Source organism: Salvia hispanica, chromosome 4, assembly GCF_023119035.1.
Source record: "Salvia hispanica cultivar TCC Black 2014 chromosome 4, UniMelb_Shisp_WGS_1.0, whole genome shotgun sequence".
Taxonomy (NCBI): domain Eukaryota; kingdom Viridiplantae; phylum Streptophyta; class Magnoliopsida; order Lamiales; family Lamiaceae; genus Salvia; species Salvia hispanica.
Genome location: NC_062968.1, coordinates 55,393,826 through 55,406,913, shown reverse-complemented (window position 1 = coordinate 55,406,913; position 13,088 = coordinate 55,393,826). Strand labels below are relative to the sequence as shown.

Genomic DNA, 13,088 nt, shown 5'->3' with positions numbered 1-13,088 from the left:
CAGAAACAGCAAAAATGTCTGGACGTAGCAATCAATAGTGATCAAAAACTTTATTTGCATCTAAACTCGATGAATTTGATACTTGAATCCTCACATATGATCCACTAACCCATTCCCTGTCTTCCTACAGGAGCTCTCAGATCTTAAGAAGTCACTAAATACTGAAGTTGATCAGCTACGAACAGTCAGTTCCCCTCTTTCGCTTCATACTTATGCCTTACATGTAAAATCACACGCACTTATCACATCCTTGTTTGATTGATACACAAAGGAATTTCAAGAGCTGAGGACTACTCTCCAACAGCAGCAGGAAGACGTTGCAGCCAGCCTAAAAAATCTAGGGGTCAGTATGTTATGCCAACATGTCATGGCTTCTCGATTCAGCTTTAATATGAGATTTTTTCAAATGCTCTACTCCATTCATTCAAATCTTTCTTAACTGCAGGATGATCTTGGAGAACCAAAGGAGCTCGGAGGCACGAGAGACGTGGAAGCCAACAAGAGTATAGATCAAGAATTACCAAAAGACGAGGGTAAAGCAACTCATCAATCATGATTCATGAGTAGATTGAATTCTTCCTCCGTTTACTATTGGGGATGACTTCTTTTGCCATCCCAAATTTTTATGTGTCTGAACTCTCTTCTCAATTTCATCACGTGACATTAAGCCCTCTATCACTAACAGTGATGCTAATATATTTCCATCTATCCAAATTTTAAATTATTTAGTCATTTTCATTTGGAATCTGCTGTTAAGTTCTCACAATTGCCAAGGTTTCTGCTGGCAATATGCTCATTATTGCTATTCGGCATATATATATTTTCAGCAAAGCCTTATACGTTGAGAAGTCGCACCAACACGAGGAATCGAGCATAAAACACAACGATTTTAGTTTCGTTTTAAATTTTAGTACAACCTTTCTCCAAATGCTATTTTCATCCATAAAAAAAGTACTCCCACAAATTCAATAATCTTCAGAATCAACTTCTTGACTCTTGATGATAAAAAGGGAAGAAGCACAAAAGAATGGCAAAGGCATTACACCTTGCAGAAGAAGATATTCAATCCACATACAAACAGGCGATTTTTGCAACGTTATAAGAAGTAATATTTACGCCCCGAGTTTATCATGTACCTTTATCTAAGGAGGGAATCTAAAGCTAAGAAGCTGCAAAAAGTTGGTCTGTTTCATAGGCACAACGTTGACGCCTTCGAGGTGCGTTTGTTCGTCCCCAAGACGATCACAATGACTGTGATGTCGTCGTGATATTTTCTCTTTACTGTCAGCAGGGATGCTCATCAGCTCTTCCATGCTAAAGCCTGTAGATAATAGTACAACGCAACATTTTCAGCAAAAGTCGTGCAACTGAAAGAGACTTATTCAAGACTTTCGCTTCGTTCGATTACTGTTTGAAGCATAAGAAGTTTTGCAAGTTGCAAAGATGATTATTTAATCTGGCCTGCCATATAATGCTGATGTCGTAGATCATTACAATATAATTTCGAATAATCGAAAAAGGAAGTATGCAGAGGCTACCACAGAGATAGAGATCATCCGTTGTAGGCAACATATCACTTCTTCCATTATGGAATTTACACATGGATTGCCTTCATTTGTTAGTGTTGCAAGTGGTGGTCTTAAAAAGATATCCATCTAAGTATCAATATCTTCCTTCACAATTAAACTTTTAGTTGTTCGTTTATTAAAACATATTGAGCTTATGAGGATCTTTTTCTTGAAACAAACTAAATGGCAAAAGAAAACTAATTTGGGAAAAGAAGGGAGTAAACAAATTTATAAAAAGACACATTGAGGTTATGAGGATCTTTTTCATAACAAAAGAACAAAACATTTCACATAAAACTCCCGTTCCACAACTCCGGGGCTCATCATCAACTTAACCTTACTATAAATATATATATCTTTTCACCAAATGTATGCAAAAATAATTTTTTTTAAAAATTACACCAAATCTCTGCTGCTACAAAAAGAGTCTCCTCTAAACTTCCCTTCAGGGAAAGGATTGAAGGGTGTCTCCTCTAAACTTCCCTTCAGGGAAAGGATTGAAGGGTCAAAACTGTAGTCTCATTGAGACTTGAATTTTTCCAAAAAAGCCTTGTATTCTTGTATTTTCTGCACCCAAAAACAAATATGTGACCATGAGGCAAGATAAACATCACAAGCGAGAATTTTGGGAGAAACGTAGTACTAGTTAATGAGAAGCACCTCGTCCGACACAGACGGCGAGATTTTCTGCAACGCGCTCATAAAATGGTTCTCTTTGATCGTCCATTGTACACCACTACTTGTATCCATTGATGATAGTTGATCTTCTAGCACAGCCGTAGCAGCTTCAACCATCTAATGTTGGGTTCAAGCGAAAAACAGAGTCAAAATTATCTCTCATCAAACTATTACACTCCTTGTGTTTAGGAGAAAAGGGACAAAATTTAGCAACAAGTATTGATTCTGTGGACAGAATAAGTAGAAGAAAAGGAAAAAGGGGCTAACCAGAGCGGAGAGATCAGCGCCACTAAATTTGTCACATCGACTGTGCTTGCCCAGAGCCATGAGGTCCACATTGGCATCAACTGGCTTATTCCGAGCAAGGGCTTTTAAGATCATTCCCCGTTCGTCTGGACTAGGGAGGGGAACATACATAAGCTTTCCGAACCTTCCTGGTCGGAGCATTGCGTCATCCATCATTTCAGGCCTGCCAATAACTCAGCAATATAAGAATTGTCAAATAAGGGCAGAAGGGGTCAATTCTCTAGAAGAAAGGAAATTTGATAATCCATGTAGTACCTATTTGTAGCACCAATTACATAAACATCCCTTCTCTGTTCTGAGCCATCGAATTCTATCAGCAGCTGCAACGGAAGACATTATCTGTTTTAGATGAATATTTGGAATGAACAAAATTTGCACTAAGCACTACTATTTGCTAACCTGAGTCAGGGGTCGCTCAACGACCCATCCCCCTTCCCGACCACGCTTTGTTGTCAGTGCATCCACCTGGTGGGAAAAAGTATGTAGAGAGTCAGAGATGAGAAATTACCAAATTCAATAAGCAGAAAAGTAAGACAAAGTGTAGTTTATATATATTTAAAAAGAAGTTGATCTCTCTAGCAAAGGAAGGAAACAATTAAAAAAAAGGCTTTATATACAATAGAGGTCATTCTGGTTATGCAGTGCGAAATTTTTTTTATAGTTGATCACAATATCATATGCATATTATTATACACGGAGTAGTAAATTACACCATATTTCAGATTCAAAATTTAGTATCTTTGACAAAATTACCAATGTTAACATTCTGTTTTTCATTAGAAACAAAAATTGTAGTAGAAAATTGTACAATATATGATGTAATTGAAACATTATATCAAACATGTTGCATCTAATAGTAAAAACAAAATTAAAGAGAACGGGAGTACCTCGTCGAAAAAAATTATGCATGGAGAACATGTCCTTGCTCGAGTGAAAATTGTGCGGACTGCCAACTCAGTTTCACCCACATATTTACTCAATAGTTCAGGACCCTTGATAAAAACAAAATTTTAGTAAAATAGTATTTTTCTCCCATTTATATTTATGTACATATTAACTTAAAAGAACCTTAATGTGTATAAAATTGGCTCCCGCTTCATTAGCCACAGCCTTGGCGATCAACGTCTTTCCGCAGCCAGGAGGGCCATAGAGCAAAAAGCAAGTTGCTAAGTCCAACCCAAGTGTCTGCAGCAAGTAGGAAAAGTTTTACAAAATTGCAAACTAGTATGATTTACTAAAATAAAAGACAATTAGGAAACAATCAAAGTAATCAAATTTCACTCACATAATTCAATTTACGCGGCTGAATAAAGTAGGACTACGAAATAAAACAAATTTACCTCATAAGCTTCACGAAATTTTATACGTCTAACTATATGAAGTTCAAACTCTTTTCTGAGAGAATGCAAGCCGCCAACATCATCCCACTTCACATTCGGTATGCCAGAAAATCCTTCTCTTCTCAAAGAAGGTTGGACCGTTTTAGCAGCTTCCTGCCATTTAGAACACATTGAAAATGATTATACAAAACCAAGCATTTGTTATTTCATCAGTGTGTGATTAAATAAGAACAAGCTACCTCAAAATCAGCCATGGTTACATAGAGATTCTCCATTTCTTGATCTGACCACGGCAACTTGAACCAATCTTCGCTGTGATCTTTGGACAGCTCATCCCTTTTCTTGCAAGCAATTCTCTTCTTTGCAAGGATACCAGCCTTGAGAGCTATTGCTGTCAAATCTGCTCCAGTAAAACCTGGAGTCAATCTAGCTATTTTCTGAAGATCTATAGCACCTTCAAGTCTAAGATTCCTTGTTTGCATGGAGAGTATTTCAATCCGGGCAGCTTCATTAGGAACGCCTAACGCAATTTCAAGATCAAATCGCCCAGGCCTCCTCAATGCAGGGTCCATGGCATCTGGTCTATTTGTTGCTGCAATCACAAGTACATAGCCTGGTCTGCTATTAGAGCTTGCAGAGCTCACATCATTGCCAGCAGGTTGTACAGGCACGTGTGATTCATCCATGCTAGTCATCAATTGTGTCACGATGCGTTTCTCCGTTTCCCTCTGTAAGTTATCCCTTTTTGAAGCAATTGCATCAATTTCATCAATGAATACTATAGATGGTGCTGTCCTGTATGCTTTTCGGAACAACTCTCTTATGTTCCCTTCCGATTCACCTAGAAAGATTCATGTCAACAACAATAAGATTTTGCATAACAGATACTTAAGAAAAGTGAACTAATTCTAGATTATAAAGAAGTATAATACTACAAAACAGAATTTCTAAACTTAAGTGAATTAGTCGATAACCAGATGAGAGATTAAAACACGAAAAATCGATACAAATACAATAACCTAAATATAGCAACAATGCATCACTATAAAAAACAGAATTGAAAGTTTAACATAAGTAAACATGATTTCATACCAGCAACTCCGGACAACAATTCAGTGGCACCAATTTTGTAAAATGGCACTCCCGTCTCATTGGCAATGGCATGAGCCAACTTCGTCTTCCCACAACCCGGCGGCCCATGCAATAAAATCCCAGCCATGGGCTTGACCCCGATGTGGTGATCTAGCTGCGGCCGATAAAACGACAAGATGACACTTATCTTCAATTCCTCAATCACTTCACTAATACCACCTAAATCCTTAAACATTGCCTCAGTGATCACATTCTCATCCTTTCCACCAATGTGATTGCTCTGATTTTTATTCACATTTTTGCTATCATTGCTATTGACATCATGACCTAATTTAGATTGCTGATTCATCAAATTCACCTCCTTCATACCCTTGTTATCCACCACTTCCAGCTCAACAGACTCCTTATTAACTCTTTCCACCCCAAGTTTCTCCGATTTCCGACGCAAACCCTCCCTCAACATCGACTTCATCAAATCAAACTCAGGCTCAACCTTCTCCCCATAGACGGCGTCCTCCGACGCCTCTTCATTATTAGAACCGCCGCCTCCGGAAGAGTAAGACGACGCCAACGAGGACAATGAGCAGCCGTCGATCGTGTCGCCGCTCCGACGCCTCAGGTGCTCCGCTTCAATTTGAAGCAGCTTCTCCTCTTTATCGTCTATCTTCCTTCGTTTGATCGCGATTGGAGTATCGCCGTCGTCTGAGTGGTCCATATCGTGAACCGCAATTACTCTTTCCACATGCTTCGTGAAAGGCCGGAGCTTGTGGCGGGAGTAGTGCGGGTAGGAGGAGCGGAGGTGGTCCACCAGCTCGTCGACGGTCGAGTAGCTTTTCCCAGCGGATTCAATGTGGCGGCGGAGAATTCGGTCATTGTTGGAATGCAGTTTTCCAGTGCTGCCACCGCTCCGTCGCCTTCCCATATCGGTGGCTGCTGGAACAAAGGGGATAAATTAGAATTAGGGAATTAGAAATTGAACAACAAACGGTGCGGATGTGCAATTGAAGGTGCAAGTAGTGTTTTACCTTCTTCTGGTCTGGAGGCGTGGCGTGAAACTGGACTGCTGGAGCCTGGAGCTTGGAGACGACAGCGTGGGTGGAGGGGAGCCGGGTCAGAGCTGGCCGCTGGAGGATGGACGGCGTTGGAGAGGTCTGAGGTTGAGAGATTCAGGGTTAGAGAGGAAGGAGGAGGGAGGCGGACAGATCAGTATTGACGATAATTAGGGTTTATTTATCGGGCTTGTTTCCCTTCTCGGACAAATCTGTATTTATGATAATTAAGGTTTATTTATAGGGCTTAGTTTGGTAGTATTGATATATATATAGGTTTTTAATCAAAACAAGTATGGCCTTAAATCAAGAAATACAGACCGTTTTTTGTCCATTGGATTAGCCGATCTGATCAATATCTAATGGCTATATTAATTTGGAAGATATTATTAATTTAATCACTAATTATCATTAAAGGCCAATTTTGTCAATCTCTCATTTCGTTAGTTATGGTAAGTCCTATGATATTGTTATTTCCTCTATTCACTAACTAATTGTCAGCGTGACTTTCCAGTAAACATTCCTTAATTTCTCTCCTTCATATCTTCCATGAAGATTCATACGATCTTCATTTCATTTTTTCCATTCTAATTAGTATCCAGCTTCTTCTTCTTCTTCTTCTTCTTCTTCTTCACAAACTTTGAGTTTGCATTCCACAATTTTGAAAACTAGCTAATTCCGATTACATTCACATTCCGTCGTCGCATCAATCTACTACATTTGCATCTCTTGTTTCCATATCATGTATCTGCGGTAAGTTACAACAATATAATATCGTATTTATATCAGTTCTCACTTCGTCGGGCAGTTTGTATTTAACCTATAATTTAATTATCTGAAATTTCATTGTTCTTGTTTATTGTTTTGATATTCAAATATGGTGGTTTACATCGTGGTATAGATTTTTGGAAATGGAATCCCAAACGCCATCTTCTTCCATGTCGATAATCAATCATTCTCCGATGACATTCTTGAGAATACACTTATTTAGATTTTTATTGTGACATAACTGCGTATGACCTCAATCTACACTTAGTATGACATATCATATATATCAATTATTTTTATTAGTGTCTTTATCAGTATTTGTAAAACTATAAGTATCACTTAGTTTTTGGGCTACTATGACATATTTTTGTATGACCTCAATATGCATCTATCATGACATATTATACACTGTAATAATTTTTAGCAGTTCTTTTTTCTACATCTATTATTCGCTGTTAATCATCATCCACTGTCTGTGTTTATTTTTATTGTTGTAGATTTAAATACACTAGATTGCCATGTAGGAATTGCGACAAATTCAAAGAGAAAGAGAAGCGTCGGTCTAGAAGAAATTCTGAAGTTTGATACCATGTATTCTTTTTATTGAAGTAATGTCAGTCCAACTTTCAGGTTTTGTTGTACTCCATAGTATTTCCAATGTCAGGTTATGTTGGAAGTTACTTCAGTTTAATTGTTTGTTTATTGGATTTTAATAATTCAAATTTTAATGGACTACATATTATCTTTTTCGAAGTGACTTCAGTTTAATTTTGTTTTCGAGTCAATTTTATTTGCACTGGCAGGTTGTTTGAAATTAGTCATATTCGTGTGCGGCTTTGTAGTTTAATGTCATGACTCGATATTGGATTATTATGACTCAATGTACACATATTTTTCCATGACTTAAATTTCAGTCTAGTATGACCCAGAAGAATACGTGATGTTTTGGGTCAACCGATAAAGTAATCTTTTAGTTAGTAATTTTATGTCATGACTCGTATATTCCATTATTATGACCCTGTTTACCCATACGTTTCCATGACTCGAATATCCGTTTAGTATGACCCAAAAGCTTAATTGTATTGTGTTATTGTTTGTATATTCTCCGGTCGTGCTTAAATTTGATTTTTTTATTATGTTACAACCATGAGAAGAATCGTGTATTTATTTTTTACAATATGTTCAACACATGAAAATATTCTTTGGTCATACTTATATTAAGTTTGTTTGAAACGAACAACTCAATCAAATTTTATGAGGCATTCTTGTACCTAGTAAGTTTATGTCTTGCCTCGAATGTTGGTATATTATGACACAAATCAACCTAACAATGCTATGACACAGTTATTCATTTATTATGACACAATGTATCGAATAATTCTCATCACATGAACTGTTCAAGCTTTTCTCACCTTACAGATGAAATAACATATATTAACAATGACATCCAATGACATCCAAGGGCTGATTTTAAGCTTCAAGGTTTCGTGCCTTATGTTCTCATCATCTGCTTCACCTCTTCCAACAACCTCATTCGCCTTCTCCTTCCCCTTACTCTCCTTCTTCTTCCTAGGTGTTTTTTTGGTACTTCTCCTGGTTCTATAAAGTCATTATTATCAATCGCTGGCACGCTTGTATTCATCACAGATTCTCGCATGCGCTTTGAGCCTGTAAACATTCAAACAAATAAAATAATATTCTTTAGAGTTCATAATATTAGTTGTTACATAAAAGCGAAATACGTTTTGACATATCAGGTGAATCAGTTACAACACCAGTCACTTGGGCATGGGAGGTATCTGCGTTATCACTTCGAGCTGTTTCCAAATTCAGATTTTTGAGGCTCTCCTTAGCTCTGGCTCTTTTTCTTATAATCAGTTCATTTGCCTTGTTTAGTGACACAAATCCTACACAGGTATGACAATATTATTATATGCACACAAACTGTAGTGCATCAATTTCTTGAATCATAGTGGAATAAGCATTAAAGTTTCTAAAGTTTGCAACTAACTAATACATTTTACAGATATTATATGATTCAAATGTTATATACACATCTTACACAAATATGACATTTATATTACCACATCACAGACACAATTAATTACATTCAAAGTCATTAAAATAAAATAAAGAAGCACAACTCAACTCAATACTGAGAATACACAGTAGAGGGGGGAATATGTGACATGTTCCATCTGAATATTTTATATTTTAGCCTTGTCATTGGTCATGTTGATGAATTATTTACACACTCCCTTAGTATACACTCCCTTAGTATGATGTGCAAACTATATCAACATAATGTTCAATGTGGTTAAGAATGACATAAGAGTGGACATTTGATGACATGTTCCAACTTTATTATGAGGTGCAATATCAGTACCATTAACAATGGTTGTATGAGACATTGTTGTACTCAGTAGTTTATGTCATGACTCAAATAATGAATTATTATGACCCTGATTACCCATACTTTAGCATGACTCCCAGTGGACAACAATCTATGACATGTTCCACCTAATTTACTTAGATAAGAATAAATTCCACCGAGTCAAACAAACCAATGTAAATGTTTAACCTTTTGCAGCATGTTTTAAGTTTCCAGCGCCTTCTTTCCCAATGGCAAAGATTTCTACTTCTCCAATGACTGCATCTGTACAATAAAACAATGTTAATATTAATAGGTGATGTCGTAAAACAACAATTGTGTAATAGAGATATCATATCAATCACAACAAGTTATGAGTTGTGTTAAAAGTAAGTACCTTTTCCTGAAATGAAAATATCTTCACCTGTTTCTTTATCTTTTTCTCTTCAGCAACCATATTTGGAGGTAGTACTGTATCTGAGAGATCATCAGCTTAGTTTCTCAAAAAGGATCATCAGCTACAGTTACATAAGGTAAATAGATATAACTTTAACCTTGTTAAAATGACCACCGGCTCAACAAACTATGATATGTTCCCACTTAATTATGTACTAACAATTATATTCCAAAGTGTCAAACTAATAAATTCATATTTACAACTTTCTCCGCATTGTTTGCGCTTGCTGTCGGATCTATCCCTTTCGTATTCCCCTCCAAACTCGCTGCATAAAAACAATGTTAATATTGCGGCGTACTCGTCAATAAACATCAATTGTGTAGTTGAGATACAATCACAAGCATATCAGGTTATGATTTATGTTTACTGACCTTTTTCAGAATTCGTTAAATCCTTTGCATTTCCTATCCCCTTTTCACTGTCTGCGGAGATATTCTTCTGTGGTGCTGTATATGAAGAATAATAGGTATATGTTCGTTAAATCCTTTGCATTTCCTATCCCTTATCCCCTTTTACACAAACAAAGAATAATAGTATGACCTATTTTCCATCAATTATATCTCATATTTGTCCTATTAAAAAAGTATATCACATCTCACTTAACTCATTCTCCAGAAAACAGAGGTACAAAATGAGAATAGGTATATGTTGAACCAAGATACCAAATCGAGAAGTGTTTCAGTCGAACTTGTAACAAAGCAGATTAAGAAAAAACAAGCGAACAAAAAACAGAGTGCCCAAAAAGAATTAAAACTTCATTACTTCAAATAATAACCCAGACAATGTAGTCGACGTACCTTTGTGGTCTCTAGGTTTTGGCGGTGCCTCCTTCTTCACATTAGTTCGTTGATACACTAGGTCACAGCCAACAAATGGAATTGAAATTTGGGTCAGATTTGAGTTGGGTTTCGGTGAAATTGAAAAATAAACAAATCATACAAACCTTTTCCGTCATGTGTTCTGGTTTCAAAAGATCTAGTGTCCACCATGGTTGAAAAATACACTCCAGACGATCTTGAAGACGACTTTGATGCCCAGACGATCCCTTCTTCGGCGAATCAATTGTTAGAGCTTCCTAGGGTTTCGGCGGATCTGATGCCCAGAAGATTTGGGTGATTTTTAGTGAAGTTTGTAGGGTTTGCGGATTTTGTGGTGGTATTTCGGTGAGAGAGATGAATTGAAAGGCGCGGGAACCGAAAAATCCACTTAATAACGTGTGGATTAATGATCCCAATTAATCCGCTCTTGAAAAACAGAAAGGGTGGTTCGTTGTATTTTCCATTCCTAAATTACCCTTACATGACATAAATCACTCTTATTATGGCCCACAGAAAATGTTGAAAAAGCCAAATCGTGACTGTACATCTCCAGATCTTACGGTCCATGTTTAGTCTGTATTTCTATACTTAAGGGCTGATTTTGGTAGATGAAGACCCTATATATATATATATATATATATATATATCTTACTTATAGCTATGGATGTCAATTTAATCCGAAACCCGTGGGCCGGCCCGAACAACCCGATAATATGAGCGGGTTAGGGCTGTAACTTTATTACCCGAATACAAAACGGGCTAAACGGGTTGACCCTAATGGATTAGCGGGTTAAACGGGCCGGCCCGATGGGTTGTGAGTTTTAATTATAAAATATTAAGTTTTAAGGATTTATTATATTTTTGAATCCTCAATCTTCATTCTACATAGTCATTAGTCTTATTCAATCTTCATTCTACACTTTTTCACTCGATCCCACAATATCAGCTTTTAAGTTCTATCTCAACTCATTATTACACCGTCCCATCATCTGCCACCAGCGTCTTACCACCTCCAAAGTTAATCAAGACAAAATTAAGAACTAACCCATCAAAATCTTAATATATTTATCATTTTAATAATGATTCATGTAAGATATGATTTTAAATTTTCATAAAGAATTAGTTACGAACAATGCCATAATAATGACACGAACACAACCTTAATTTTGTGACATGCAAAAAAAAGTTTATTTTTCAATTTTTTATAATTAAAAAATTTAAGATATTTTTAAGATATGAATCCTTGTAAAAACTAATATCACAATCAATAGAGAATACTTGAATGTTGATATATTATTTAAAAATTAAATAATAATCAATATATCAATATTCAGGTATCGTCTATTGACTGTGACATTCATTTTACGAGTATCCATACCTCAAAAATATTTTCAAATTATTTAATTATAAAAGGTTGAAGAATGAACTTTTCTTGCGTATCACGGAATTAAATGATATTGAATGACACATTATATTTTAATGTCATTAGTTGACATTTTTAATACACCATGTTGATGAGTTAGCAGAGTTATCAACTTAAATAGTTAGCAATTGATCACTCTTCTATATATATTAGTGGCATGTTTGGTTGGGGTGATAACTCTTGATCATTTTTTTCATAAAATTCCATTCCTAAATGAGTTAGCATTCCTACCAAACATGCCACTGATAATATTATTTATTTACACTTATAAACATATTTGGTAGGAATATTAAATTAGCATAAGATAATTAATTTAGGCGGGCTTTAACATAACAATTAAGATAAAATTAAAGATAAATAGTTACGTGATTTGTTTGGTAACAATAACAAAAATTAGGATAAAGACGTAAAAATACTAATATGCCCTACGAAATTATATACTATTATTATTAGCATCAATTTTACACCGATTGTTCTGCGTTAAGACTAAAAATCTCTCGGCCGCCGGAAATAAATATAGCTGAGCTAAGGATGAAGCGAGAGTTTGAGAATTTCTCGAGCAGCAGTTGCAGCTTCTCCACCACATCCAGTGGTGAATCCAGGACTTTTTGTTTTTATAGCATTTTGAAGCTTCAAAATCCAATCGGTTGTTTTTATATTCTTTAATTTGTTTTCTCAATCATAATTGATTATTTTATTTTTTTAATTAAAAACATCATAAATATGTGCATCGGAAGAAAATTGGAAAGATAAAAGATTATTACTACTATGTAATATGACCAAACGATAAAGAATTAAAATACATTAGAATATTTTTAAAACGCTAAAATAATGAAGATATAAAATACTACTCTCTCCGTCCCCCATTAAGAGTCACATTTTTCCATTTTGATCCGTCCCCAATTAAAAGTCACACTTCATTTTTACCATAAATGGTAAGTAAGTCTCACATTCCACAAACTCACTTCACACACATTTTATTATAAAACCAATATAAAAAGGTGGGTCCCACATTCCACTAATTTTTTCAACCAACTTTTCTTTACATTTCTTAAAACCCGTGCCCGGTCAAACTGTGACTCCTAATCGGAGACGGAGGGAGTATCTTTTAAAGATTTAAAAAACAGAAAGAATAAATATACGTCTGAATTGTGTAGATTTCTATGATATTAAATATTTTTAAAAAGTTTAAAAGATGAAGGTATAAAATATGCTTTT

At 35.8% G+C, this 13,088-nt stretch overlaps 3 protein-coding genes across 3 annotated transcripts in view; 1 reads left to right on the top strand and 2 right to left on the bottom strand.

Annotated features, from left to right (window-relative positions):
- LOC125223487 overlaps positions 1-732 on the top strand; it is a 2,423-nt gene extending 1,691 nt beyond the window's left edge. Inside the window, exons 5-7 of the mRNA XM_048126660.1 lie at positions 131-184; positions 272-343; positions 446-732. Of these exons, the coding sequence (XP_047982617.1) occupies positions 131-184; positions 272-343; positions 446-556 (237 nt within the window). The 3' untranslated portion in view covers positions 557-732. The remainder of the gene's footprint in view (positions 1-130; positions 185-271; positions 344-445) is intronic.
- Positions 733-1,025: 293 nt separating this feature from the next.
- The window catches only part of LOC125221441 (probable protein phosphatase 2C 40), a gene marked incomplete at its 5' end in the record, with an annotated part of 52,014 nt that continues 39,951 nt past the window's right edge, over positions 1,026-13,088 (bottom strand). Inside the window, 2 exon segments of the mRNA XM_048123561.1 lie at positions 1,026-1,279; positions 1,281-1,321. Coding sequence (XP_047979518.1) covers positions 1,190-1,279; positions 1,281-1,321 — 131 coding nt within the window.
- On the bottom strand, positions 1,812-6,245 carry LOC125222606 (cell division control protein 48 homolog C-like). The gene is made up of 11 exons (XM_048125311.1): positions 6,010-6,245; positions 4,985-5,914; positions 4,132-4,733; positions 3,893-4,045; positions 3,621-3,737; positions 3,440-3,544; positions 2,952-3,017; positions 2,808-2,872; positions 2,514-2,715; positions 2,229-2,363; positions 1,812-2,135 (listed from the first exon to the last, which is right to left on the bottom strand). The coding sequence occupies exons 2-11, from the start codon at positions 5,904-5,906 to the stop codon at positions 2,088-2,090; spliced, it is 2,415 nt and encodes an 804-aa protein (XP_047981268.1). The 5' UTR covers positions 5,907-5,914; positions 6,010-6,245; the 3' UTR covers positions 1,812-2,087.